Source organism: Carettochelys insculpta, chromosome 17 (genome assembly GCF_033958435.1).
Source record: "Carettochelys insculpta isolate YL-2023 chromosome 17, ASM3395843v1, whole genome shotgun sequence".
NCBI classification, from domain to species: domain Eukaryota; kingdom Metazoa; phylum Chordata; order Testudines; family Carettochelyidae; genus Carettochelys; species Carettochelys insculpta.
The window spans coordinates 16280983-16307066 of record NC_134153.1 but is presented as its reverse complement, the minus strand read 5'-3'; the positions used below and the strand labels follow the sequence as shown (position 1 = coordinate 16307066).

At 42.4% G+C, this 26084-nt stretch overlaps 1 protein-coding gene across 2 annotated transcripts; it reads left to right on the top strand.

The window, feature by feature from the left end:
* Window positions 1-12800: 12800 nt before the first annotated feature.
* On the top strand, window positions 12801-25881 carry PFDN4 (prefoldin subunit 4). Of its 2 annotated transcripts, none has more exons than XM_075011502.1 (4): window positions 12801-12830; window positions 16271-16378; window positions 18438-18581; window positions 21457-25881. In XM_075011502.1, exons 1-4 carry the CDS (start codon window positions 12816-12818, stop codon window positions 21586-21588), a joined length of 399 nt encoding a protein of 132 aa, XP_074867603.1. In that variant the 5' UTR covers window positions 12801-12815; the 3' UTR covers window positions 21589-25881. The 2 variants fall into 2 exon arrangements, with proteins under 2 accessions (XP_074867603.1, XP_074867601.1); XM_075011500.1 differs by lacking the exon at window positions 12801-12830 and adding an exon at window positions 14868-14915.
* Window positions 25882-26084: the final 203 nt, after the last annotated feature.

The following is a 26084-nucleotide window of genomic DNA, read 5'->3' as shown; positions in this document are numbered from 1 at the left end:
TTAATTATTAGTACTGTCCAGAGTAATCTGGTGTTGTCATATTATAGACTGAGTGGGAGAAGGGAATATACCTGCAGTATTTTAATATACTTGAACTCCGCTACTGTTTTTAACTTTGTTCCTTCAATAAAGATTGAAGCAGGGAGAACAGCAGATCCTGGAGCAGCTTGAAACAGTACTTCAGTCTTTCCTAGGCTGATGGTCAAACCAAAGAGGCAAATGGTATCAGCAAACTAGTTGACAATGAGCTGGTGATCAGATTCCTTGTGTGCCATAAGTGCACAGTTGTCAGCAAAAAGGGCTTCAAGGATGAGCCTCTCAAGCATCTTGGTTTTAACATTCAGACGATGAAGATCGAAAAGTGACCCATCAAGTCTGTATTTTATGGAGACTTCATGGTCCAGGTCCCTAACTGTGTGGCTGAGGACACACATGAAAAAGAGGTTGAATAACACTGGGGCCAGCACGCACCCTTGCTTTACACCATTGGATGTCTCAAATGGATCTGAGGACTTGCCATTTGAAAGAACAAAGCCAGTCATGTCATTGTGGAACAGGTGTATGAGGTTAACAAATCTTCTCGGGCAGCCAAGTTTTGACAGGATGATCCACAGGGCTTCTCCATTGATGGTGTCAAACGCCTTGGTCAGGTCTATAAAGCCAGCGTACACATCCAAGTTCTGCTCTATGCACTTTTTGCGGATCTGATGAACAGCAAAGATCATATCAGTGGTGCTGCAGCCTGGATGAAAACCACACTATGCCTCTGGTAGGTTCTCTCTGAGATGCTGGTGATCAGATGGTTGAGGATGACTCGAGCCAAGATCTTCCCCAGCAGTACAGAGAAGGGAGATGCCCCAGTAATTTCCACAGTCAGCTTTGTTGCCCTTGTTCTTGAAGAGCGAGATGAATGTGGCATCCTTAAAGTCTTTGGGCATGTCTTCTTCTTCCCAGCTGCTGATCAAGATGTTGTGAAAGGCTTCAAGTGACACTGGTCCTGCCACTTTGAAAATTTCAGCAGGGATACCATCCATCTCACGGGCTTTGCTAGAGCTGGTCTGGCTGATCGCCTTTTTGACCTCATCCATTGTAGGGGGCAGGTCAAGACTGTCTAAGGAACAGAGTTAAAATCAGTAGAGGAGTTCAAGTACCTTGGCAGTGTGATAGCCAATGATGGCTCCCTTGACAAAGAAATCAATCCCAGAATCTGCCAGGCCAGCCAGGCACTAGGACATCTGAGAGCGCGAGTGTTGAATCAGCACAATATCCGACAGTCCACTAAACTAAAAGTGTACAAGGCTGTAGTCCTTATCAGTTTCCTGTATGGCTGTGAAACCTGGACCTTGTACAGAAAACATATAAAACTCTTGGAGCGCCTCCACGCATGCAGCTTGAGGTCAATACTGCACATTCGATGGCAGGGCAGAGTTACGATCTTGGAAGTCCCGGACAGAGCAGGAACCACGAGCATCGAAACCATGATTCTGAAAACCCAGCGTTGCTGGACAGGGCATGTCATATGAATGGAGGAATCAAGAATCCCTAAGTAATTCCTCTACAGTGGACTCTCCCAGTGCAAAAGGAATTAAGGTAGGCCTCGCAAGAGATACAAAGACTGTGTGAAGGCCAGTATTGCTCATTCTGGTTTAAAACCAGATCAGCTAGAGCAGCATGCAAAAGACCAAACAGGCTGGCATGCTCTCATACAACAACGCATATGACAACTTTGAAGAGCAGTGATGTGTACGCCTCATTGATGCTCGTGAGAGGAAGAAAGCAACAACAGCAGCTGCACCAACAGAGCCAGGACAATTTCCTTTCCCCCACTGTGAACGCCCATGCTGTTCAAAGCTTGGTCTCCTCAGTCACATGCAAGTCCACAACCGATGAGCCTGTGCAAGCTGAAGATGTCATCATTGGACACGACAGACTACCTATACCAGCTTAATATGTTAGGTTAAAAGCATTTACAAGCAAAGGCCTTGACTTCATAGGGCGCATTTTATTCAGGCACCAATATAAGTGTCTAGATTTTCAAAAGAGCTCAACATGTTGGTTGTATTTTGGGCGATGGGTCTTTTGAAACTCCAGCCCTTACCTAGATGCCTAAAAAGGAACTGATCATTTCTGAAATCTCTGAAGCACACATAGCCCAGCAGCTTTCTACTTCTGAGACTTCATAAACCTAACACTGTCAGCTGCAAACAAAAAGAAGTTTTATGTAGCTCTGAATTACACTGTAACATTGGCAAGAATGGTATAATTTGGTCAATCAGAGGGAAATATTCTCTACAGATGAGTAATAAATATTTTTGAGCCATATTCTGCTAGGCTTACTTGTTTGCTAGAGAAAACATGCTTTTTTCTTTTTTCTGACTCTCACAACACATCCAATAGCTAGAGCAGACATATAGGTGTTAGCAAAATTGCTTTTAGTTAGATTTTGGGAGATGTATAACTATTTTATCATGTATGAAATCTAAATTTTATAGTCACATTCAAAACAGATATAATTGGCTGTCGCATCACATAGAAAACAGCTGTAAAATTTTTTGAAGAATATATGGACTTTCAAATCAGTGAATAAATTCACAGAGAAGAACATTAATATAATGTTAAGACTTAATATAAGTCTTTCAATTGTAGTATAAAAGCTGTGCTTTTACGATATTGTGGGTCTGAACAATTGCCTTGGGATCAGGAAGGAATTTTGCTGAAAGAATCCAAGCTCACTTTCATCACAGCTTCATGGAGGCATAATTTGGTCAGCAAAGAGTTTGATTTGAACATTTATAGTAGGAATCTGTAAAACTGTTAGGTTTGTTGCAGTGTGCATCCATTGTCCATTATGGCTACCGGCCAGAAGGGTCAGCTAGAGTAGGTAACAAAGATCTTGGATTTTGTTGATGAATTTTGCATGTATGGAAGAAAAAGAAACTTGAAGTCTTTGCAGGAAGACGTTGCTCTTTGGTATTCTACTAGCAATCGTCCAAGGAGGAAAGGTGGGAAGATCCATTCAGAACTGAGTTGAATTCTAGTGATAGGCTGAGGATGATCTACCTTCCATTCTGGACAGTTTGGTTAAATGGGATGTCTGCAACCCTGCATTCCCACTTAGACATCCTTGGTATTTGAGAATCCAGAGAAGTGGGAGTGTGGAACACTTTCCTGGTATTTTATTAATAAAGTTGTGGCCTGAAGCTTAAGTCCATCCTTGTGTCCATCATCAGTCATGAACTTCTTGATCAGCACCCACCCATAAAAGCAGAAATGCCCTCCCATTGTTTACTGTTTGCACTTACCCAACCCCACCCACCCTTTTCTCTATGGTCCGCAATCATTTTTCTTAAATTTTCAGTCTAATTTAATTTGTATGTCCCCAAGGGCAGTGATATGATCCTTTACTATTTGTTTGCAAACATTGTTTATGTTGCTGCATGAATAATAACAACCAGCCTTTAACCAGTCTGTTAATATGACAGATTAGAGCCCTTGCATGGAAAATTAGATTGTTCTTTTTCTTAATATTACAATTTATACAGCTAATTTTCCTTAGGATGCAGTGGGCCATATTCCAATGTTATGGATATTATTGTGTAAATTAAAGATTAGTAAGTGGGTTTAAAGGAATTTAAACTGAGGTAATTTATGAGCTGTCACTCAGAAGGCCAGGACATAGAAAGAAAAGAAATATGGGGGTGCAAAAAGTGATATGTTAGATCTTGTCTCCATGAGAGAGGTTTTCAGGTATAAATATAGAGGCAAATTCTCTTAGGCTATGCCTACACTACCCTGGAAGATTGATCCACTCAAGGTCAATTTTCTAAAGTTTGATTTTGTGCATCTGGTAGGGATGTGTGAAAAAGATCTATTAAGGGTCGGCAGTCAATCCCTGTATTCCTCACATATCGCAAGGTGTAAAGGAGGTTGACAGGAGAAACTGTCCTGTTGACCTTCAGTGGGAACAGCCACATGTCAACTGCAGAAACACAATCCTAGCTATAGTAATTGCTTAGCTAGAATTGACATATCTGCAATCAACTTACTTTCCCTCATGTAGACATAGCCTCAGCGTAGATGCAGCTTGTAGCACAAGAAGTCTTTGCTGCACTACAACATGTACTCATTCCCTGAATGAAATAAGCCAAGAGGGCACAAAGGGCTTTTTTGTGAGTATAACTGTGTCTCTCCTAGGAACTTTTACTAGCACAGCTATTTGATTAGGAATGTATTTTTCTTCACACTCCTGACAAAACTATGGTGGCAAACTGCCTAGTGTAGATCAGGCCTTACAGAAATCTCCCCGGTACAAAACAACATAATTTGCATTTTGTAAAACTTTCTGACAGTCTCTTGGCATGCAAGCAAAAGACATTAAGGTCTCATGGTGGTGAGAGAGTCAAAGGTAGTTCTAACACTGATTGGAAAATTTTGAAAGATTTTGTGGAGCCATCCTGGTTTCAGCACAGTTTTTGTCATGAGAGAGAGAGAGAGACTCTGAGTGGTCTGAGATGAAGAATTCTCTTTGGAATCAAGCAGAAAAGAACCTAAACATGGGTACCCCACACCATACCACGAGGCCTCCCATTCACCTGCTCTCTTTCGCAAGCTCAGAGATCATGTTTTGATGCCAAAATAGACACTTTGCTTTCATCCCAATGAGAAAGGGCCATGGAGTTCCATTTGATCGTCCCAGCCCTTTCAAACAAATGTATCACTGAAAGGAGGGTGTTCTAACTGCCTGCTCACACCCCCTCCAAAGAAACCCAATTTCTTATCACAGAAAATGAGCTATGTTCTACAATTGATAAACTAGTTTGACTGTCTAGGGCCTTTTCTACACATGCCACCTTCTTCAAAAGTGGCATGCTAATAAATGGCCTGAAATATGCTAATGAGGCACATATGCAAATTCCCTGTGCCTCATTAGCATAAGGTCACGTGATTTGGGGTCTGGAAGATGTTCTTCTGGACTCCAAATCACGTGACCTTATGCTAATGAGGCACAGGGAATTTGCATCCATACCTCATTAGCATATTTTGGGCAATGTGTTAAAGGACCAAAGTAAAAACCCTGAATAGTGAGAAGAAAGGTTAGGCTCAGATTTTCAGAACTATGAAAATTGCTTGGAATCTGTGAAAACTGTGAAAATTGATTGGCTGTGTCTACACTAGCAAGTTCTTTCAAAAGATTTTTTGAAAGAAGAGGGCTCTTTAAAAACAGCCCATGGAGCGTCTACACACAAAAAGCCTTCTTTTGAAGGTAAATTGAAAGAATATGGTGCTCCTTTAGAATTCAGTCTTCTCTTTCTGTTTCAGGAAGAGAGCCCCCTTTCAAAAGCTTCTTTAGAAAGAAAATGTGTGCAGATGCTCTGTAGTAGATGTAAAAGCTTAGCTCCCTGAGGCTTGGGAAAGTAAGATCCTTCAAGTACTTATGGTGGTTAGCCAAAGTAACACTCTTTCTTCTGAGCCAGCACCAAACTCAGTGACCTAGTATGGTGTTAGGAGCCACAGTGCTGCTGGAGCTGTCATTGTTTGAATGACAAACAACATCATGGTTGTGTGATCATTTATGATTTTTTCAGAGAGGAAGACAGTTAATACCCTGTTTCAAATCCCAAACTGGTAATTACATTTAGCCTCTGTATCTACCTCGTGCCATGTCAAAAGAATCAGGGACTTTTCACTTTCTACAGTACACTGTTATGTGGCATTGTTGTATTGCACCCAGGGGGGTAAAAGGAGGGGGTAGATGAAGCAATCCTTGTGTTTAGTCTGTAAACTGTTTTGAGATTAAAGGTCCCATATATACGTACAAAATATTCTTATTGCAGCTGTATGTCTGTATGGTGGTGTGAGTGCCCCACTACTGCAAGGAAAGGGTTGAGGTTGACTAGAGGGAGGCTGTGCTGCACCCCAGACAATGGACAAAGGGCCATGGGGGGAGCCAATCAGTTAGCTCCTGGCCGGGGAAGGTGCAGGACCAGCTCCCAGACAGAGCTTGCACCTCAGACAGGGCTGTGCAGGGCGGGCTAAGGGGAGCTTGAGGAATCACCCAGCCTGATTCCTGTAAGACAGCAGGCCTTGAGGTAGAAGCCCAGCAGTTGCAAAGGGTCACAGGGGAAGTGGTCCAGGAAGTAAGACAGTGAAAGGAAGAGAAGAGGAGGGCAGGACATGGCTGCCGCTAGAAGGTCCCTGAGCTTGAGTCCCTGGTTTTCCCCTTGCCCTGCTCCTATCCACACTAACTATGGCCAGTATAAGCTGTGGCTTGCCCCTGAGGTAGGCTAAAGAGGGGCTGCCACCAGCCATATTGGTGGGCACCCTGAACAAGGGTTGCTGATATCCCCAGAATGGGGCAAGGCACTTGTATAGTAGGTGCTACTGGAGGGCAGTGTCCTGAAGGGGATGCTGTAATCTACAAAGCAACACAGGTCCAGAGAGCTGATCACGTGGAGAGATCAGGCAATGGACAACACACCGGCCAGAGGGAAGTGCCATGCTGAAGAGAGGATGAGGTAATTCCCTCATCAAGCAGCAGGAGGTGCCGTGTCATTAAGTTCATCACATGACAGTCTCCATGACCGCATACAAATGAGCTAGAATTTTGATTTACTAATTGTCAGGAGCACAATGTATTTTGACATCATTCTTTCCATTAAAACAACAAAAAGACGCAAATTATCTCTTCCCTTTAACATGAGTCAGGCACTTAGGCCACACTCCAGTGAACTCAATACCCTCTAGACTACATCCTGGTTATTTCTATTCATGTGAATATACAGCAGGGATTAGAGCAAATTGCCTAAGCAGCTCATCAGATGAACCCTTCAGGGATCCCTCTGTTTTTTTTCAAATCAGTGCTTATGCATAGAATTCTCTAAAGGGATTTTTAATTTCCTACCTTTATGACTATTGAATGCAAATATCACCCCAGGAAGAACTCTTACCTTATTTATCTCTTTATTTAGTCAAGCTTCTAATTAGCGCATATGTCAGATACTCACTGGGGCCATGTCTACACTATAGCGATTTTTTGAAAAATGATCTTCTGGAAGATCTGCTTTTGAAAGATCGCATCCACACAGTAAAAAGCAGATTGAAAGATCGATCTGCTCTTTTGATAGAGAGCATCCACACAGATCAAGCCACAGACTGGAAAATCCAGCACTGTGAGGACTGCCTTTTTAAAATAAGGGCCTGTGGAGCATCTACGCATGCCTTTTTTTTTTTTTTTTTTTTGTGGAAAAAGCTTTTGAAAGGAGGTGCTCTTCCTGATCCAGGAGCAGAAGAGGGCTTCTGGAAGAAGATCCACATTCTTTCAATTTCAGATCAAAAGAGTGCATTTTGTGTGTGGATGCTCCACCTGTTCTTTTGAAAAGGGCCTGATTTTCTGAAAGATTGTGCTAGTGTAAATGCGGCCTAGGAGTCAGAGATTTTCGGCTGGGTCTCCATAGGATTCTTCAAAAAAAGCAAGAAAGGGGTTCTAAAGATTAAAAGATCCTTCATAATATTTACACTAAGTTGTGGAAAATTGAGCATGCATGAAGCCTCTTTACTTTTAAAAAAACAGTAGGGTTTCATAAACATTTTCATTTTCTTGAAACATTTCCAATTATAGTTAAGAACTGGAAGAGGAAAAGTTAAAAAAAACAACCAAGACTTTTTGATAGCATGTAGTTACTGTAGGGGTAGGCACTTTGCAAATTCTGATAACTAGCTAGCGAGACACATGAATTTCTAATTAAAGAGCAGTTTACATATAACCATTCTTCTCCTCCTTCTAGGACAGTTAGGGGAAGGAACTCTCAGCAAGTCACAGCTCATAATTTGTGAAAGCCACACAGAGCTCCACCTTGCACTGAGTGAGTTTCCATATAAATTTAGAACTCATGGTAGGGTTCAGTTTGCTAAAATTATTTTCCCCATCACCAGTATTCATAATTGCAATCTATGAGGTGTTTGGAGTCTGCATTTGTATTTGATTTTTGCAGTTGGAGCTCATCTGTAATAGATATAATTAATCCATTGATATGTCTTTGGATATGTTTGGGACTGTAAAGATAAGAAAAAGCATGGGAACATGGACAGTATTACACTAGGATTTGGCTATTATGATGGCATTGCAGAAACCAGACTGGTTCTATTAAATACAACCTATTACATCAGAGATGGGCATATACCAGCCAGTGGGCCAGATGTGGTCCACCAGGGTTAGTGTCTACCCTGGCAGGCCCCAACCTCTATATTTACCTGTGCCTCTGCAGATAGTGGATGATTGCAACTCTCATGGGCAATGGCAGCAGTGGGAAGCAGTGTCCTGAAGCACGCCGCTTCCTACTGCTCCCATTGGCCACAAACAGCAATGTGTAGCCAATAAGAGCTGTGATTGCCGATACCTATGGATGCACAGGTAAATACAGTGGCAGTGGCCTGCTGGGGACTAATTTTGGTGGGCCACCACTTTTTTATTCACCACCCCTGTACTACCTGTTTCCTCCTTAAATCTTCTTGTAATTGTGGTATTCTTCATTTCTTACTACCTTGCCCACAAACTATCTGTGAGTTTTACCAAGTGATTTCAGAACAGAGGTAGAGTGTGCGCATTGTAACACTAACCAAGGAAAACTTACACTAATTAGGTGGCAGGTTCAGGGGTTAATTTTAGGGAATTAATCATCATACCCTGCAAAATAGCACTATTATCATACCCATTGACCTGTTGTTAACCCATTGATCTATTGATTTATTTATTGTATCATTTTGTTCTTAATTAGTTTAATTAAGTCGTAATAGTTTTACCCTTAGTGACATTTTTGCCTAATTTTAATATCTGATTTCTTATTCTTTTTGAACAGAACTAATGAAAAGTACATAGAACTGCTTTAGTCTTTCCAGTTGGAACATGAATCCAGGACTATGAGGAATAAGGTAAATTAACCATGTTATTTGAGACTCTCTTGGCCATCTTGAAATAAAGCCTTAATCCCGTACACAAGACAGAAGCTGACAATGCCATATCCTGTTTAGGAAAGGTATCAGTCCAGATACACAAAGCAAAGATTTTTTTAAATGGTATTTTCTCTATTTTTAATAAATCCTTTTTTAAGAAATCCTGCTGTTGTGGGGTGCTTCAAGCAGTTCATCCCTAAGGAGAAAAGCACCCTGCAGCTTGAGAAGACAGGGTAAAGAGGCCATAACAGGATAGCTTGCCTCTTGAAGGAGCAGTTGGCTTGGGGCTAACCAAAGCCCTCTCTTGCCACACCTGTGCTGGATGTAGAACTTTACAAAGGAAAAAGCTTAGGGCTAACTGTGGTGTAAAGCAGTTGGGGGTGTGGTTTGAGAACTGAACCAGGGAAGTGGAGCTCATTCCTGAGCTGGACCCTGGAACAAGGGGCTAGGCTACCAGCAGGCAATCTGGGGTCAGAGTTCCATAAAAAGAATGAAGAGTTGAAGGGGAACCCTAAGAGGAGTGAAAGATGTTTGTAATGCTTAATCTTGTTTATGGTTTTGGTCTGCTCCTGAAGGGCTCTGGGAGAAGTCTTCTTATGGTCTGCTTTTCTGTGAAAGATGAATGTGATTAAGATTTTGTGTTTGATTTAGAAGAAACGTGTTGGTGGACCAGATGAGAAATTGGTGAAGGAACACTGAAGCTTTGAGCTGGGAGAAGGCAGCTTGGATAGTGACCAGTTAAAGCTAGACTTGTGAGATTGAATTTTTAAGTGACCAAACCATGGAAGACACAGATAGCATGACCAACAGAAAGGAGACTAAGGGGAAAGATTAAAACACAGCCCTTGTGGGTCAGTGCACCTCTGGGTTCTGTGCACCTAGGGTTCATGCTAAGGAAGGAGCCTATAACAGAGACCTGGAGGTTGTCGATAACATTCAGTGATACACTGATGCCACTGCACTGCTGTGCTGCTTTAGTGAAGATGCTACTATGCTGATGGGGGTGCTTCTTCTATCTATGTAGTTCATCCACGAATTCAAGGAGCAGCAGTTATGTTGACCAAATAATTTCTCTGGTTCATGTAGTATTATCTACACTGGGGGTTAGGCCAGTATAATGACTTTGCTAAAGAATATGGAATTTTCATGCCCCTAGGTGAACTAGTTATACCACTCTAGATCTCTAGTGTAGACCTGAACCTAGTCAGCTTTGATCAACTCTGCACAGGCCCCTTTTCCTTCCCTGTGGAGAGGGCTAGCACAAGTAATGTTTGGGAAAACTCTCAAAGAAGGGACATGAGTTGTAGGGTAGTGTCAGGGGTCCGCAACCTGCAGCTCCAGAGCTGCATGAGGTTCTTTAAGGAGCCATTTGTGGCTCCGAGTGCTGCTGCCGCTGCTTCCTCTTGTGGGTCCAGAGGCTGCTGCCGCGTAAACAAAAATGCTAAATTCAGTTGTCTGCCATTAAACTAATTGAATTTACTTTTTTTTTTTTTTGTTTAAATGGTGGCAGCCTCCAGAGCTGCTGAGCAGTCAGCTGCAACAGGGAGCCCCAGAATTGAAAGTCGGAAGGACAGGGAGCCACCCACACTACCTGTGGGGGAAGTGAGCAGAAAAGCTTGTGGGAAGGACAGCTGAGCCTGCCCCTGCTGGAGCTGCGCAGCCTGTTGAGAAGGAGGAGGCAGCTGCGGAGGAACTGCAGGCACTGAAGTAAGTTAATCCTGGGGATGGGGGGCCAGGTTTGGAGCTGAGAGGGGTTAATCCTGGGGGTGAGGGGAGGATGGGTTTGGAGCTGAGAGAGGGCTGACAGGGGTTAAGCCTGGGGATGTAGAAGCAGGTTTGCAGGATGGTGGGTAAATCTTGGGTATAGGAGATGGATTTGGCGGCTGAAGCGGGAAAATCCTGGAAATGGGAGTAACTGAACTTCCTAACTGGTACAAATCATTATGTGTGCACCGTCCTTAAAATAGGGGTGACAAAAAGTATGGTTTGACATTGTTTATTAAGTATTGTCTTGTATTCAGGTGCATTGCAGCTCTTGAATATTGATTTTGTAACTGAATTTGAAAAAATTGCTCTTCTTGCTATTTTGTTTGCAACCACCTGGGTAGTGGAGTTACAAGTACTAAAAAGGACAGATTGATGCAATTAATCCCATCAAACTGAGAGTAAGTACATGTAAAAACAAATCTATCAAGCAAGAAAGAGCAAGACACTTTATACAACTGAAAACAGAAATTAGGTCACTGAGTTCAATAAGTTTATCTTATGCCACCACTAGAAGCTTGTATTTGTACACACAGCTTTTCCTTTCATTTATATAAGAACTGCAGTAACTTGACAACATGTAAAAACATACTCACCACAAATCCTGCCTACGCATGTACGAGACAGTTTCAAAGCTTTGGAACCATCAAATTGCTATAGAATCTGAAGGCAATAAAAATGGTTCAGATACAGCAGGTATTATTCACCTAATGCAGCTACTAGAATAATTATGACATAAATCAGACCCTTTTATAGTATTTGCCTAAGAGGAGACAAGAGAACTCAATGACCTTTGTGCTTTGTGAAGTGCACATTGCAGACAATTCAGAGATGTAGATTGTTGACTAGTGCAATGGAAAGAGGGTTCAGAATACAGCTGGGCAGGAAGTGGTTTATTGTCCTTTGGGAATTGTCCACAGTTTGAAATTTTTCTCAACCCAAATTGGGACAAAAAGTTAAAAGTCTCAACAATGCTTGCAAACAGACCTTTTTTTGGGGGGGTGGGGGAGGGCAGGGAATCAGGCCAATTGAAATGTTTAATTTATCACGCCAAAATATTTTCAAGACTTTATTTCACATATTTACATTTTTTACTACAACTAACTTACATTTTGAACCAAAAATCCATTTTTATTTAATTTAGGAAATATTGAAACAGTGCATTTCAACCATTTTGAAACTTTTTTTAAAAAAAATTTAGGATCAAGAAATTCATTGAAATGGACCCTTTCTGTTTTGATGAGCTGGCATTTTGCACAAAATTTTCATTGAAAAAATTCCTGGCTAGCTCTACTGCAGGCAGCATCCCAATGCTCTAAAAGCTCTGTCAACTCATAGGGCCAAGGACGAACAGGATTATGGAATTCACTTCCACACAGAGTTGATTGAGGATAATGTACTTCATTAAGCTTACTACTCCACTGCTGTTACACTTCACAGGATACACTTTAGCAACCAAAAGTACTACAGGACAATGCTTAAAGGGGAAAAAAAAAAAAAAAAAAAAAAGCTCTTTGGAATGCTTATGTCCCTTCTGCCACAGGGAGTCCTGACCCTGGAAGGCCTCGCAGCAGGGCTGTGGTGGGCATGGCTTCAGCTGGGGCAATCTGGGGCATCTCTGAGGCTGGAAGTTCCTGGTGAGACTCAGCTTGAGGCAGGGCTCCCTGAGTTTTTATACGTTAGGTGTTTACCACCGTGTGTGTGCACTGGCTCAACCCCACTTCTACATTCCCACAGAGTTGAAGCAGTATTTGGCTTTCAATTACCAATATAGGGGTTGCAGTTGATAAGGACTGTCAGGGATGAAAAAGCCCACCTGCTGTTTATGCTTGCAGAGTTCAAAGCTGTGTCAGGCTGTGTACAGCAAGCATGAAAGTTTCCACTCTTGCTCTGTAAGACCTCAGGCATGTCACAGGACAGGCTTGTCTTCACTAAACAGTAGATTGATCATGTCAGCATCAATCCACTGGTGGTCAATTTATTGTGTCTGTTTAGATCTGATAACTCGACCTCCTAGCATTCTCCCATCAACTCGGGCACTCCACTAGGATGAGAAGAGTAGCCAGAGTCTACAGGAGAGCAGTCCATGCTGACTTTACTGCATGAAAGACTCTTCAGTAAGTATGCTGACTTCACTTATGCTATGTTCTGCTATGCTATGATTGGATGTGGGTGGAGGAAAGGGTCCACTCCTGGATCCACCGCTTGTGCAGGAAATTTGACTTCTGTGAGAATGCAACCCCTGTGAAAGTTGGGGGTCTAATAAATATTAGAAGCAAGAAGAAGAAGACCAAGGGTAGGGTAGGCCCATTGCCTAAGGAAGAGAGAGAAACAATACACAGGAAACATGGAAATGGCAGAGTTTGCTTAACTTCTTTGTTTCAGTTTTCGCCAAGAAGTTCAGTGGTGTCAGGATGCCTAACATAGTGAATTCCGGTGGAAATGAGTTAGGTTTAAATGTTAAAATAGGAAAAGAACAAATTAAAATTTATTTAGAGAAGTTAGATAACTTCCAGTCATCTGAGCTTGATGAAATGCATGCTAGAATACCCTAGGAGCTCACAGAGGAGGTACCTGAGGCATTAGCTATTATCTTTGAAAATTCATGGAAGCTGGGAGAGATAGCAGAAGGGATGGGGCCAAGAGCAGTCAGTCCTCAGCACTGCCTGGACTGTGGCACTGGGTCCCCTCCCCACTCCCTTACAGCCCCATGTAACCAGAGCAGCCATAAAAAAGGAAATAAAAACAACCCAGGAAATTACAGACCCGTCAGCTTAACTAGTGTGCCAGGAAAATGAAGGAGCAAATAATAAAGGAGTTCACCTGGAAGACAATAAAATGCTAGGTAGCTGGTTATTTGAGAAGTAACAGGGAAGTAGCCTTGTTAGTCTGTACTCCAACAAAAAAGTAGCAAAAATGTAGCACTTTAAAGACTAACAAAATGATTTATTTGGTGATGAGCTTTCATGGGACAGACTCACTTCAGATCAAGAAATGAAATTGATCTGAGGAAGTGGGTCTGTTCCATGAAAGCTCATCACCAAATAAGTCATTTTGTTAGTCTTTAAAGTGCTACATTTCTGCTACTTTGTTTTGTTGGTTATTTGAGAGTTCTGGATGACAGAATTCTGTGGTTATGAGATATTATGGTGACCTGATCTTTTTTCATAGATATGATACAAGCTAATAAATTGAAGCATGTGGAGGCAATTATACAATGCAAATGCCAACTGTCCTCATTTCTATTTAGGAAAATCCATTCCCCCCGTCTTAAACAAAATATGTATTATTTGCTCACAAGTTTCCTCCAGAAAGGAAATTGAAGTGGAATTATTTTTCCCTCCACCTCCAGCAATTTCCAGAGTCCCCCAGACGAGGTCTGGTCAAGTGGCGCAGGCCCTGGCTTAGGAGGAGAGAAAGCTGGGCCCCATTTCTCACTTGGGCACAGCCCTCCTGTGTGACATCAGCCAAGTTGCTTCATCCCTCTGTGGTTGGATAGTCCATCTGCTCCTGGGGATAACACTTCCTGCTCCCAGAGAAGTATGTGTGGGTAGATGCCCTTCATAACCCCTTTGCACTCAGTGACCCCAGTAAGGAGAGGCTTTCGTTAATGTTTAGCTCCAGCACAGTGATGAATGTAACTGATCCACATGAATGGTGATAAATGGAGTGATCAGTGGGATAAGCAGGAGCGGGAGGCACTGCTTTCCCCGCAGGGGGAGTGCACTGGTGACTGCTCCCTCCAGTAATGGAGGAGCCAATAGGACTAGTTCCCCAAGGAAAAGGCAGTACATAGTGTCCCACTAACCCCCACTCCCCGCCCCCAGTGTCGGGGGAGAAGCGGGTTACTCTACTGTACAGCTCTCTAGCGCTGCCCTGGGCTGGCTCATGGCGCCACCTAGCGGCAGTTCCCACGCCTGACCTGTAGAGCCCCTATTCGGTCGAGGGAAAAACAGACGATAGGCTGTGCCTTTAAACGGAGAGTACCAAGCGCGGTGATGGGGGGGTGTTCATATGTTATTTGCCCCAAGATCTTCTCATGCCTCGGGGGGGGGCAGTTGCGGCGTAGGGAGCGAGAAGCTCTGGCGTGTCTGACCTGGGACCGAGCTCGGCCAAAGCGAGGGAGTCGGCAACTGGCACGTCCTCCCTGCCCGGAGGTGCGAGTAGTTCCGTCCAACATGGCTGCCACCATGAAGAAAGCGGTGAGCGCGGGGGAAACTGTCTTGGGGCTCGTCCCTCTTCGAGCTCCGTCTGCGTCCTTATTCCAGGATTTGGTCCCCACCGTCTGCGGAGCTGTCGCTGCCTGACCGGTCCCATCATTGATTCCCTACTCTACCCTATTCAGGGGATTGCTGGGTCGGGGGGTGGGCGCGGCAGGGGTCAGTTCGCTCTTCTCCCCTCAGTCATGGGGGGTCACGAGTTCCCCCTCCCCCCGTAGTTCTGTGCGCTCTGCCCTCCCTGAGGCCCTTTGGTCTGCGGGGGGGGGGCTGCCTGTTAGTTTCCCCATCCTAAACCCGACCCCTCCCCCCGCGCCTGCCATGCGTCTGCGGGTGTCTGGGCCTAGGCCCTGTGAACCGTTTTCAGCTCGTCACCGAATGAAATGAATAGGCAGCCGGTTTAAAACAAAGCACAGGCCGTATTTGTTCACCCAGGGCCCAGCCAGCCTGTGGAACTCCTTGCCACAGGATGTGTGAAGGCCGGTTGTGTGAGGTGGGGGCCAAAAAAGAACTAGATAAATTCCTGCGGGAGAGTTGCAGGCATGGCTGTTAGTCAGATGGGCTGGGACAGTGCTCCTAGCCTCTGTTTATCAGACAGTGGGAATGGGTGACAAGGGCAGGATCACCTGATTACCTGTTCTGTTAGTTCGCCTGGGGACACCTGGCATTGGTTGTTGTCAGAAAACAGAGTAATGGACTAGATGAGTCTCCAGTTTGACTTAGTATGGCCCTTCTTATATACTTAATGCTCTCTTTGTGGTACCGACCCATTTCAAAGGTGCAGTCTTATGGCACCACGCCTATGTTGTTTAATAGTGTTCTAAAAAGAGGCAGAACCCCTAGTGTAGGTACACATGAATCAGCATAAATCAGTTTTTTTCAGTATTTAACTGGGGGAATGAGTACAAGCTGTACTAGTGAAATTTCTTTTTATGGTGCTATAAGCTGTATGCACTGTCGCCTGTAAGGTGAGCTCTTGAGAGGCTGCCCAGGAAAGATTCAGTGCTGTCCAGCTGATTAGCAGAGCTCCCCTGGTGCCCAGAGTTGGCAGTGTGTGTTTCTGTTGGTGATGCACAGCTGCACATGCCTCAGTGCACAGAGCAAAATTTATTCTGCGTATGGATGGCAGAATTTAGAGAGAACATTGTATGTAGAGAATCTGGTAGCATAATTGTGCTGGCAATTCTTTTCCAGTATAGATCTGTCTGAAGGAAAGAAACTATGATAAACATAAGTTTTCTCCTTTTTTGCCTAAAAGTTGTTATTAGTGGTAGTTTTTGCTGCATTCTCCTTAAAACACAATGCAAACATTTTTTTTTGTTGTAACCTCTCCTGTTCAGGCTGCTGAAGATGTCAATGTTACTTTTGAAGATCAACAGAAAATTAACAAATTTGCAAGAAATACCAGCAGGATTACAGAGCTGAAAGAAGAAATAGAAGTTAAAAAGGTACCTTTCCTATATTGGTGCCCAAGTGATGTCACCTTTGATACATCTCAAAACTGGAAGGGGATGGAGAGCATGATAACGAGAAGAACTTTAGATTTGTCTTTGCTTTGCGTGTCTGGTCTACCTATAAAGTCAGTTTGAAAATAGCTAAAGCAAAATGAAGATGGAAAAGTGATTAGGAATCAATCTTGTGAACAGTATTCCCTCTATTTCTGTACAAGGACAAAATAAATTTTGTTATATACACCACCAATAGGAACATATGCTGCAAGTTGTAAGTGCTCTGCTAATCAACTGGGCAGCTCTCTCTCCTGGTTGGCTGCCCAAGCACTCAGCTTATTGCCTGTGAGATGCACAAATGACCAATATTTATCTTGAATGTTTCTTCTACTTGTACATACAATGTTTAGAACTGCTTAATCATCACTTATGGAGAAAGGATGCGTATGGGGGGAAGCGGATTAATCAAGGATTATATACACCTCTTGCTGCATTTTCTGGAACAGATTCCTTACAGCATTACTTTAGAACAGCATTTCCCAAACTAGTTTGGCCACGGAACACTTTTGGGCCTGCAGTATATTGACAGAACCCATACATGCTGGTAGGGGGGTGAGGGTCAGAGGAGAGGTGTGAAAAATTGCCACATGTAATACTCAAAAGTTGATATAAAAGAGTTAGGGTTTTTTTTGTTGTCTTTTATTTTACAAAGAACAAAAAATAAGAAGAAAAGGACCTAAATGAACAACTTATGTCCTTCTGATAGTATGATAAGCAATGCTATAATTAAGTATAATAATTAAAAGTTAAGTACAAACCTAAAACAATACATCATTCTTTCATACTGAAATAATTATGCTTGATTTCGTTCTTTTGTACAAGAATCGAAGGAACAATATTGTTCAAAAAGGATTGTCCTTCCTTAAATCTTAAACATTTTTATGAAAAAGAAATGCAAAATGAATTAGATATGGAAAAATATTTTTAATTTTTGTGTTTTTATAAGTTTATTTTTACAGAAAACTATTGGAAATAAAAATAAGTAACGGTTAACTTTTTTTTTTTTTAATGGGAAGCGTTTTGTGCACCTTTTTATCACAAATCCACTTAATGTTAGGAGTGATGCTGGAGAGTTGACTCCTCATATCAGGTGCAAGATCATGTAACTTCTCCGAAAAACTTATGCCAAAACAATCGGAATCGGCTCTGATTGTTGTGGCATGAATCTCATAATAACTATACTGTTATGAATGTGTTATAAATATTAATATACCTATAATCCAAATACTATTCAACTACCTTTAACATTTTATACATACTTTTGTATTTAATATTTTAAGAGGAAAATATTGCTAGTATCGTTTTTTTCACAGAACACCTATTTTCATGGTGCAGAACAAAGTTTGAGAAATGCTGCTCTAGAACTATGCTGGTGCAACTATTGAAATCCTAGTCCTCAATTGCTGAGTTCATTTGAAGTTTTCTAGTACAGCATATTTAACTCATGGTTTACATAGTTCACTATTCTATCTTTTGACAGTGGACAGTACCTGATGCTTCAGAGGGAATAAGCAAAAAATAGCAATTGAGTGATCTATCCACTGTCCTCAAATTCCAGTTTCTCACCGTTGGAGGTGTAGAATTGGGGTTATGTCCTTGACCAACTTGGCTAATAGCTGTTGATTAACAGTCCTACATGAGCTTAATTCTTTTTTTTTTTTAAACCAAATTATACTTTTCGTCTTTGCAGCATCCACTGGCAATAAGTTTCAAAAGTTGATAGTGCTGCTTGTAAAGAAATTCTTCCTTACTTTTCCCAGTTCTGAAGAAGAGCTCTGTGACTCTCAAAAGCTTGTCCCTTTTACCAACAAGAGTTGGTCCAGTAAAAGATACTACATCACCTACTTTTTTTGTCAAATATATTTGATAGTTCCACGGTCATTTTTCAAATTATGCCACTACAACTTAGAATAACTTTGATTATAAAACTGAAGTCGGAATTAATGTATAAGTCACCAGGGATGAAGTGACCAGATCTTTAATGGTTTTGACTTCACAGAAACAACTTCAGAATTTAGAGGATGCATGTGATGACATCATGATGATTGATGATGATGATTCAATACTGATACCTTATCAGATTGGTGATGTCTTTATCAGTCATTCTCAAGATGAGACACAAGAGATGCTGGAGGAGGCAAAGGTTTGTGAGGAAGGGATAATCTCATATTCATTGCTGAATAGAGCTCTACATTTTTTTGTTTGGGATGGGTGGATGTCATGAGCTGTTCACCTGGAACCTTTCCTTTTCTGAATATCTTTGACAAAGTACTGTGTTAAATGTTAATACTTACCCTAGTTAACATCAGATGTAGTACTAGGTGGGCAGTTCAGTGCAGTCTCCAACCCACCCCCCGTCCCAGCAGTCTCACCTGCCTTATCCCGCTCTGGAGGAGTGATGGGAATACATACAAGGATATTGGGCTATGAAGACTGATTCATGCTTTAGCTTTTGCTAAGCATGCACTTGTATTTTATGATGTAGATTTACTTATTAGTAACTGACGGGATGCCACCAACAGACAGCTAGTGGAGAGTAATTGTTTCTGGCTATTACTGACCTGGATTTAATCTTTCAGCTGGATTCTGTGCTCTCCCCATTCATGAATGCTCTTAAATAATTGGAATATACTTTGCTGGATATATGTAATTATAGGCAATAGGGATGTAAAATCCCATTTAATGAGTTAACGTGTTCAATGCTAGCTTTTACTAGTTAACCCAGGGGTCTGCAACCAAAATAGCGGGAAGAACTATTTTTTCAAATTCAGTTACAAAACTAATACTTCAGGAGCCGCGATGTATCAATCCTTCATAAATAATGTCAAGCCATACTTTTTGTTACCCCTTTTTTAAGAAAAGTGCACACACAATGATTTGTACCAGTTAGAAAGTTGTTACCCCTATCTCTAGTCTTTACCCCCACATCCTGCAAACCTGGCCTCTTGCTCCAAGGCTTAACCCTTCTCAGCCCCAAACCCACTCACCACAGCCCCAGGCTTAACCCACCTCAGATACTCTGCCCACTGAACCCGGAGGTTACTTGCCCATGGGCTGCTCACCCCCTGCACGCACTCTACGTGTACCCCTCCCCCCCCACACTTTTCAGACCAGAAGGCACCTGCACTTTTCCCAGCCACTCCCCACCTAGTGGCACCGGCACTGAACTCACTGGTTCCCGGGGCTGGGCAGGGAGCTCGGCCAGGTCCCAGGGGAGCTGAGCTTGTATTTGGACACGGCTCCAGGCTCTGGCCCCACAGGGAGGGAAGCTGCACTCGTCTTCCAGAAGGCCTTCTCCCACACCTCTTCCTCCTCACTGTGGCTGGACAGCTCTGGCAGGGGCAGACTTGGTCACCCCTTTCCCCATGTGCAGCACAGGTGGCTTCTGGACCTGCCCACCGCTGAAGTAATAGAACTCAGTGGAATTGGTTTAATGGATGGATCCCTTCTGACAGCTATTAAACCAATTCCATTGAGTTCCATTATTTCAGCAGGCGGCAGGGCTGGAAGCTGCAAGAGGAGTCAGTGGTGGCAGCACCCAGAACTGTAAATGGCTCCTTAAAGAGATGCATGTGGCTCCAGAAGTTCAGGTTCTGACCTGTGGGTTAACTGATTAAGTGGATGGGGGGCAGCTGGGGAGGCTGCTCCATCCCTGCTGGGCTAGAGTGCCTCCCCTACCTCCACTGTAGACAAGGGTTGCTCTGTCCACTGTTGAGTGTCCCCCAGCTGTGGTAGCCCTGTGGGGCTGGAGCAACTCCCTGCCCATGGTGGTCAGATGGCTGCTCCAGCCCCTACCAGTTAACAGTGACAGGTAAGCCTCATCCGTTTAAGTTGAGGCTTACTGGTTATCCCAGGGGTCGGCAACCAAAATAGGAAGAGGAGCTGTTGTGTTTTTTTTCAAATTCAGCAAAAGATTCAATAATTCAAGATCCGCAGTGCATGTGAATGAGACAGTCATTAATAAATAATGTGAAATCGTACTTTTTGTAATAAGTAATTTAAGAACAGTGCACACACAATGGTTATGTCTACACTACAGTGATATTTCAAAAGAAGTTCTTCCGAAAGAACTTCTTTTGAAAGTGTGTCCACACACAAAAAAGCAGATCAAAAGAGAGATCTGCTGTTTCGAAAGTGGGTGTCCAGACAGCTCCCACTCTTTCGAAAGAACAGGCCAGGGATTTTGAAATATCTGGTGCCATGAGGACTGCCCTTTTGAAAAAAGGGGTCCGTGAAGTGTCTACGCATGTTTTCTTTTGAAAGGAGCTTTCGAAGGAAGGCACTTTTCCTGAAACAGGAATGGAAGAGCGCTGTCAAAAGGAGCACTGCATTATTTCAGCTTAATTTTGAAAGAATGTTTTTTGCGTGTAGACGCTCTGCAGAATATCTCAAATTAGCCCCTTCTTTCGAAAAATATTTCGAAAAAACTTGCTAATGTAGATGCGGTCAATGATTTGTAACGTGATACATGTTTACTGCAGGACATTCACAAACTTTTTACATACTCTGTTTCCTCACACTTTACGTGTGTGTTTGTGCCACTACCTTCCTGGCTTTTGCTCCTGAACCTCTTTTAATTATGCCAGTTTTGCTTCACATTTAATTTCAGTTTGCTTTCTTAAAATGTGTATAGTCCTTCACAGCAGAAATACCACAAGCTTCTTTTTCCTTTTCCAAATCAAGACTTCATTAGCAGCACAATCAAAACATGGATATCATATCCCACAATGAACTCATATTAAAGGGGGAGTTATCCAACATTTTGAGATCATATGTCAGTTGCTATTTAGATATGAGTTGTTGGGCTTTTAGCCGTTCGCCATTTATAAAATATTATGAGGTTTTTTATTGTTTACTTTGTAATTATAGTATTGGGAGTCAAAAAGACGTCCTTAAAGAGCTGCTGGTTGCAGACCCCTGGGGTAACCGGTTAATCATTAACATCCCTAGTAAGTAAATGAATGAGAAATGTTGCTTAGTTTGCTTTGCTATTAATGAGTCAATATTTTGTTTTTCAGAAAAACTTACAAGAAGAAATTGAAGCTTTAGAATCTCGAGTGGAGTCAATTCAGAGGGTATTATCTGACTTGAAGGTTCAGCTCTATGCAAAGTTTGGCAACAACATAAATCTTGAGGCAGATGACAGTTAGTTTCCCCCCTCCCCTCCAAATACACAGTGTGTAAGGTTTTTTTGTATTGGTTTATTAAATGCAACTCTTGAATTTCCCTTCTTTCCAATAATGCCTGAAAAGAATCTCACCCATGTTTGTTTCATGGCTTTCTAGTCATGAGTTCCACCTATTTAAAGAAAGCTTTTTACTTTGCATACCTACAGTTATTTATTTGATTCAGGAGAATCAGTAGCCTTGCATGTATTGCTGATACACATCAAGATTGAGATCCGTACCTTCTCTTTATTAAAATAATAAAGTCGAGCAAACATACATTTTCCTTACTTTTGTTTGCGGAAATTATTATTTAGAGTGTGTCAAATACTAAAAATCTGAAACTTCTGAAAATATATTAATCTGTTCTCATTGACAATAATAGTTAACAATTGTACTGTAATACTTCAGTATAATTGTTTAATGATGCTTATCTGGTTTGTAAATTGCTTTGATAGTTATTAGTGAAAAGTGTGATAGTTGATTAATTATAATCAGTGACGTACTACTTTTCATCCGAGAGTCGCAAAGCACTTTGTGTAAAGATTGTCATCGTTCCCATTTTAGAGAGGAGGTAACTGAGGTTCAGGAAAGTTTTAAGTGCCAGAATTAATGCAACCCATCAAATGTGTTCAGACTTACGCTATCTAAAAACTAATTTGCATTTTGTTCAGACTAATATCTAGTTTTTAATATAATGGTTTTCTTTAAAATCTTTATTCTGATGTTTTAGCCCTTAAGGTACAGTGAGGCATGTTTTTAAACTTTACTCTACTGCGTTGAGGACTAGGAACTTAATTTAAAAAAAAAAGAAGAAAAACTGAGATTTTCTCTAATCATATAATTCTAGATTCTTGGTACTGAAATACAACTAACCCCCGATGTCCTACATGCTAGTGGAATCATTAGCCCTATTTTAGGCCCACCTCCTGAGAGAGCTTCAAAAACCATCAACTAGACTATCTCCTAATCTAACCAGAGTGAAAAGGCAAGGCAAGGGGATTAGGCATCTCTTATACTCAGCCTGTATTTTCTTTCACTTCTGGCTATCTTCTGTGGAGTGCTGCACTGCATCTGGCTCTTTTCTGCAGCCTCTGATAGGTGTTGTGTCTTAGTCATGTTCAGAATGCATCAACAGGATCTCATGCTGCTGTGAGTTCTCATGCTTAGGCTAGATTGTGCAATGCATTTGCATGTGTCTTGCTGACAGTTACGTTTGGGAGAGGCTTTCCCAACAGTTGGCCCATCCACACAGGGCCAGATGTCAGGAAAACCCCTCTGCTGGCACATCCCTTCTTCCTTGTGCAATGAGGATGATTGGGATGTTGGCAGAAGGGTCCTGGCGTAGCCTCAGGGCTCCCAACAGAAGTCTGCCATCTAGACATAGCCCTAGTTTGAGAATCTTGCTTGAGGTCTCTTGGGGGTTTCAGCTTGAGCTATGGATCAAAGGAACTCATAAACTGTGGGGGAGCTTTGCAAATGCTGACCAGTAAAAACTGAAGTCCATGTGTCCCTTGTTTTTTATGTGGTTTAGCCATGGCTGAGCAGTGATCTTGAAAATGTCACTGATGTCTAAATGGCAGATTTTGGGACCTAAAAGCCATGTAGGTAACTGCAGGTCTTTTGAGGATTGGAGCCATACTTCCAAGAACTGCTTTTCAGAAATATATTAAAACATGCAAAACTTAAGATAAAATCATGACAGTTATTTGTGACCCTTGTTACCCAGGTCACACTGTATAACACCTGTACACAAGGTGAGAAGTGTAAGAGACCTCTGGTTTCTGAGGTATCCAGAAGTAGCAGAGAGACTTCAGTTGGCTGGAGCACTGAATGTGTGTATTTTTATAAAATGAGTATCCCACTTACATAGCACCTCTGTTCTTAGCTACCGGTATCTGAAAAAGAAAAAAATTGTTTCCCACGTATCACAAGCACTATTGCTAATAAAAATTAAGTATCAGAAGGGTAGCCGCATTAGTCTGCATCCGCAAAAATGAGAAGGCCTGTGGCACCTTATAGACTAAGATATTTTGGAGCATAAGCTTTTGTGGGCAAAGACTCTTTTTGTCAGATGCACATTAACAAAAAAAAAATCAGACTCATAGTGTAATGAATTTCAGCAGTATCTCAATAGCATAGGGTTAACTGAGAATTAGTATGTGTCTACCCTATAAGCTAAAATCAAATTTATTAAAATCTATTTATTAACTCTGGGTTTTATCCATTTTGAGCATCTTCACCTTCCCACATGCTCCCCACAAAATAGACTAATTGGTGCCATGTACAAGTAGCTTAAATTGAGTGCTGCAGCAGGGAACTGTGGGATAGGTTTCCACAATACACTGAGCCCCATAGCATTCTGGCTATTTTCACTGGTGTAGCATGGGAAAAAAATGCTGGGGGGTATCTGATGATATCTTCCCACATTTCATTCCTGTCTTTCCCCTGCCGTGTTAAACAAATGTCCCTTTTTCCAGATGGGGTCTGGTTTGCTTTTATAAGAGATGTGGTTTTTATAATGGAGGGGAGGGGATGGGCAGTAAATCTGTCTCAGCTAACAGGCTTTTGAAAGCAGGATGCAAAAGCACTGGATCTTTGCAGGCTTGGATCTGGATTTAGAGCTCCTGGCAAAGGCCCTTAGAAGAAGAATAAGTTTATGTAGACATGGGTGCGACACTGAAACTGCAATGGATCATTGAATGAGTTAAGGCTCAGGGCGGCTAAAAGACACCAGATTATAGCCAACCTAAAAATCATGACTGCCCAGGGAGACCCATCACCTGCCACTATTAGCAGCGTGCCTAAGCTTTGATTATGTTTGGACCTGAATCTGGATTTAGGACTCCTGGAAAAGAAGACACTAAGTAGACACGATGCGAAACTCCTATGAATCATTGAAACAATTACGGCTTTGGGCAGCTAAAAGACCCCAAACTACAGCCAGCCCGCAAAATCGTGACCACTGAGGGAAACATCCCCTGGATGGCTAAAAGACTCTTGACTACAGACAGGTTTGGACCTGCCAAAAAAGACCCTCAGAACAAGAATATTCCTTGCTGCAAGCCTTACTTTGAGAACTGTGGTAATTATATAGCTACTACATTGCCTTAACTGAAACTTATAGCAGGGGGTGGCTGGCTAAAAGACCCCCAGCTGCAGCCAGCACCCAAAAATTATGACTGCCAAGGGAGACATTCCCCAAGTGGCTAAAAGACCTCTGGCTACAGCCAGCACCTGAAAATCATGACCTCTGAGGGAGACTTCCCCCAGGCAGCTAAAAGACTCCAGACTACGTCCAACACCTGAAAATTGTGACCCTCGCCGCACGCAAGCTTCCTGGCATCTTGCGCAGCATGTCCTTTTATTGGTTTGAGGTCAAGCCCAATGATGCAGAGCACGGGAGTGGTCCAGACCGCATGGCGCCTCTGGGGGAGGGAATGGAGGGGAAGTAAGAGTCAGGATACAGTGTAAGCAGCTGAAAAGAAGTTTCTTGTCCAAGCACAACCCCACCCACAGCCTTGCTGCCACGTGATGTGGGTGAGGGAAAGTTTCAGAATGCATGGCACCTCTTGGGGAGGGATGGGAGGGTATGTGGGAGGTGGGACAACATGTAAACAGCTGAAAATAAGTTTCTCGTCCTATCAGGCAAGCACAACCCGCACCCACAGCCTAGCTGACACATGGTATGGGGGAGAAAGGGGCAGCAGCTGGTGCAAGGCAGCACAGAGAAAGCAGCTAGTAGGGGTATACACAGAACCACAGACCCCACAGGCAAGCTACTAGCAAACAAAGATTTTTCAGCCTCTTGTGACCCTACAGCTATGGGCTTCCAGGTGTCATATTGGTACAGTCTTCCTGTTCCCTAATACTTCTACACCTGAGAGCAATGGGGATGGAAAAGGCCAGAGTTGGGCAGTGTGGGGCACATATGGGACATGTCTGGAGGCTAATGAATTCAATTTAAAGACACAGTGCTTCCTCACCGTCTTTCATTCAGAACTTTAAATTCGAACTGACAGCTGCGCCTGTCAGGTTACTATGACATTATGATATCGAAATGTTGATTTTAGTGCACCATAAATCAAGCTAATGGAATTTACAATGGGGACAGGCACTTGGAAAAATTGAGCTAATTGACTTAAAATTGGTATCTCATAGTGTAGACATAACCTTAAGAGTATTATATCCTAACTAAAAAGTTAAGCTATTAATCTTTAAAATTTGGATTTCTTAAAATTGGTATCTCATAGTGTAGACATAACCTTAAGAGTATTATATCCTAACTAAAAAGTTAAGCTATTAATCTTTAAAATTTGGATTTCTGTTCAAGTGCATTTTGCTGTAGTGTTTAAGATTCTTCTGACTGTAAAATGAGGCAATATATAATAGTAAGGATTTAATAAACAGATGCATTTGCAATGTACAAACAACGCCCCGCTACTATCCAGCACATACTGAAATTTGAGAGCTTCCTGGAG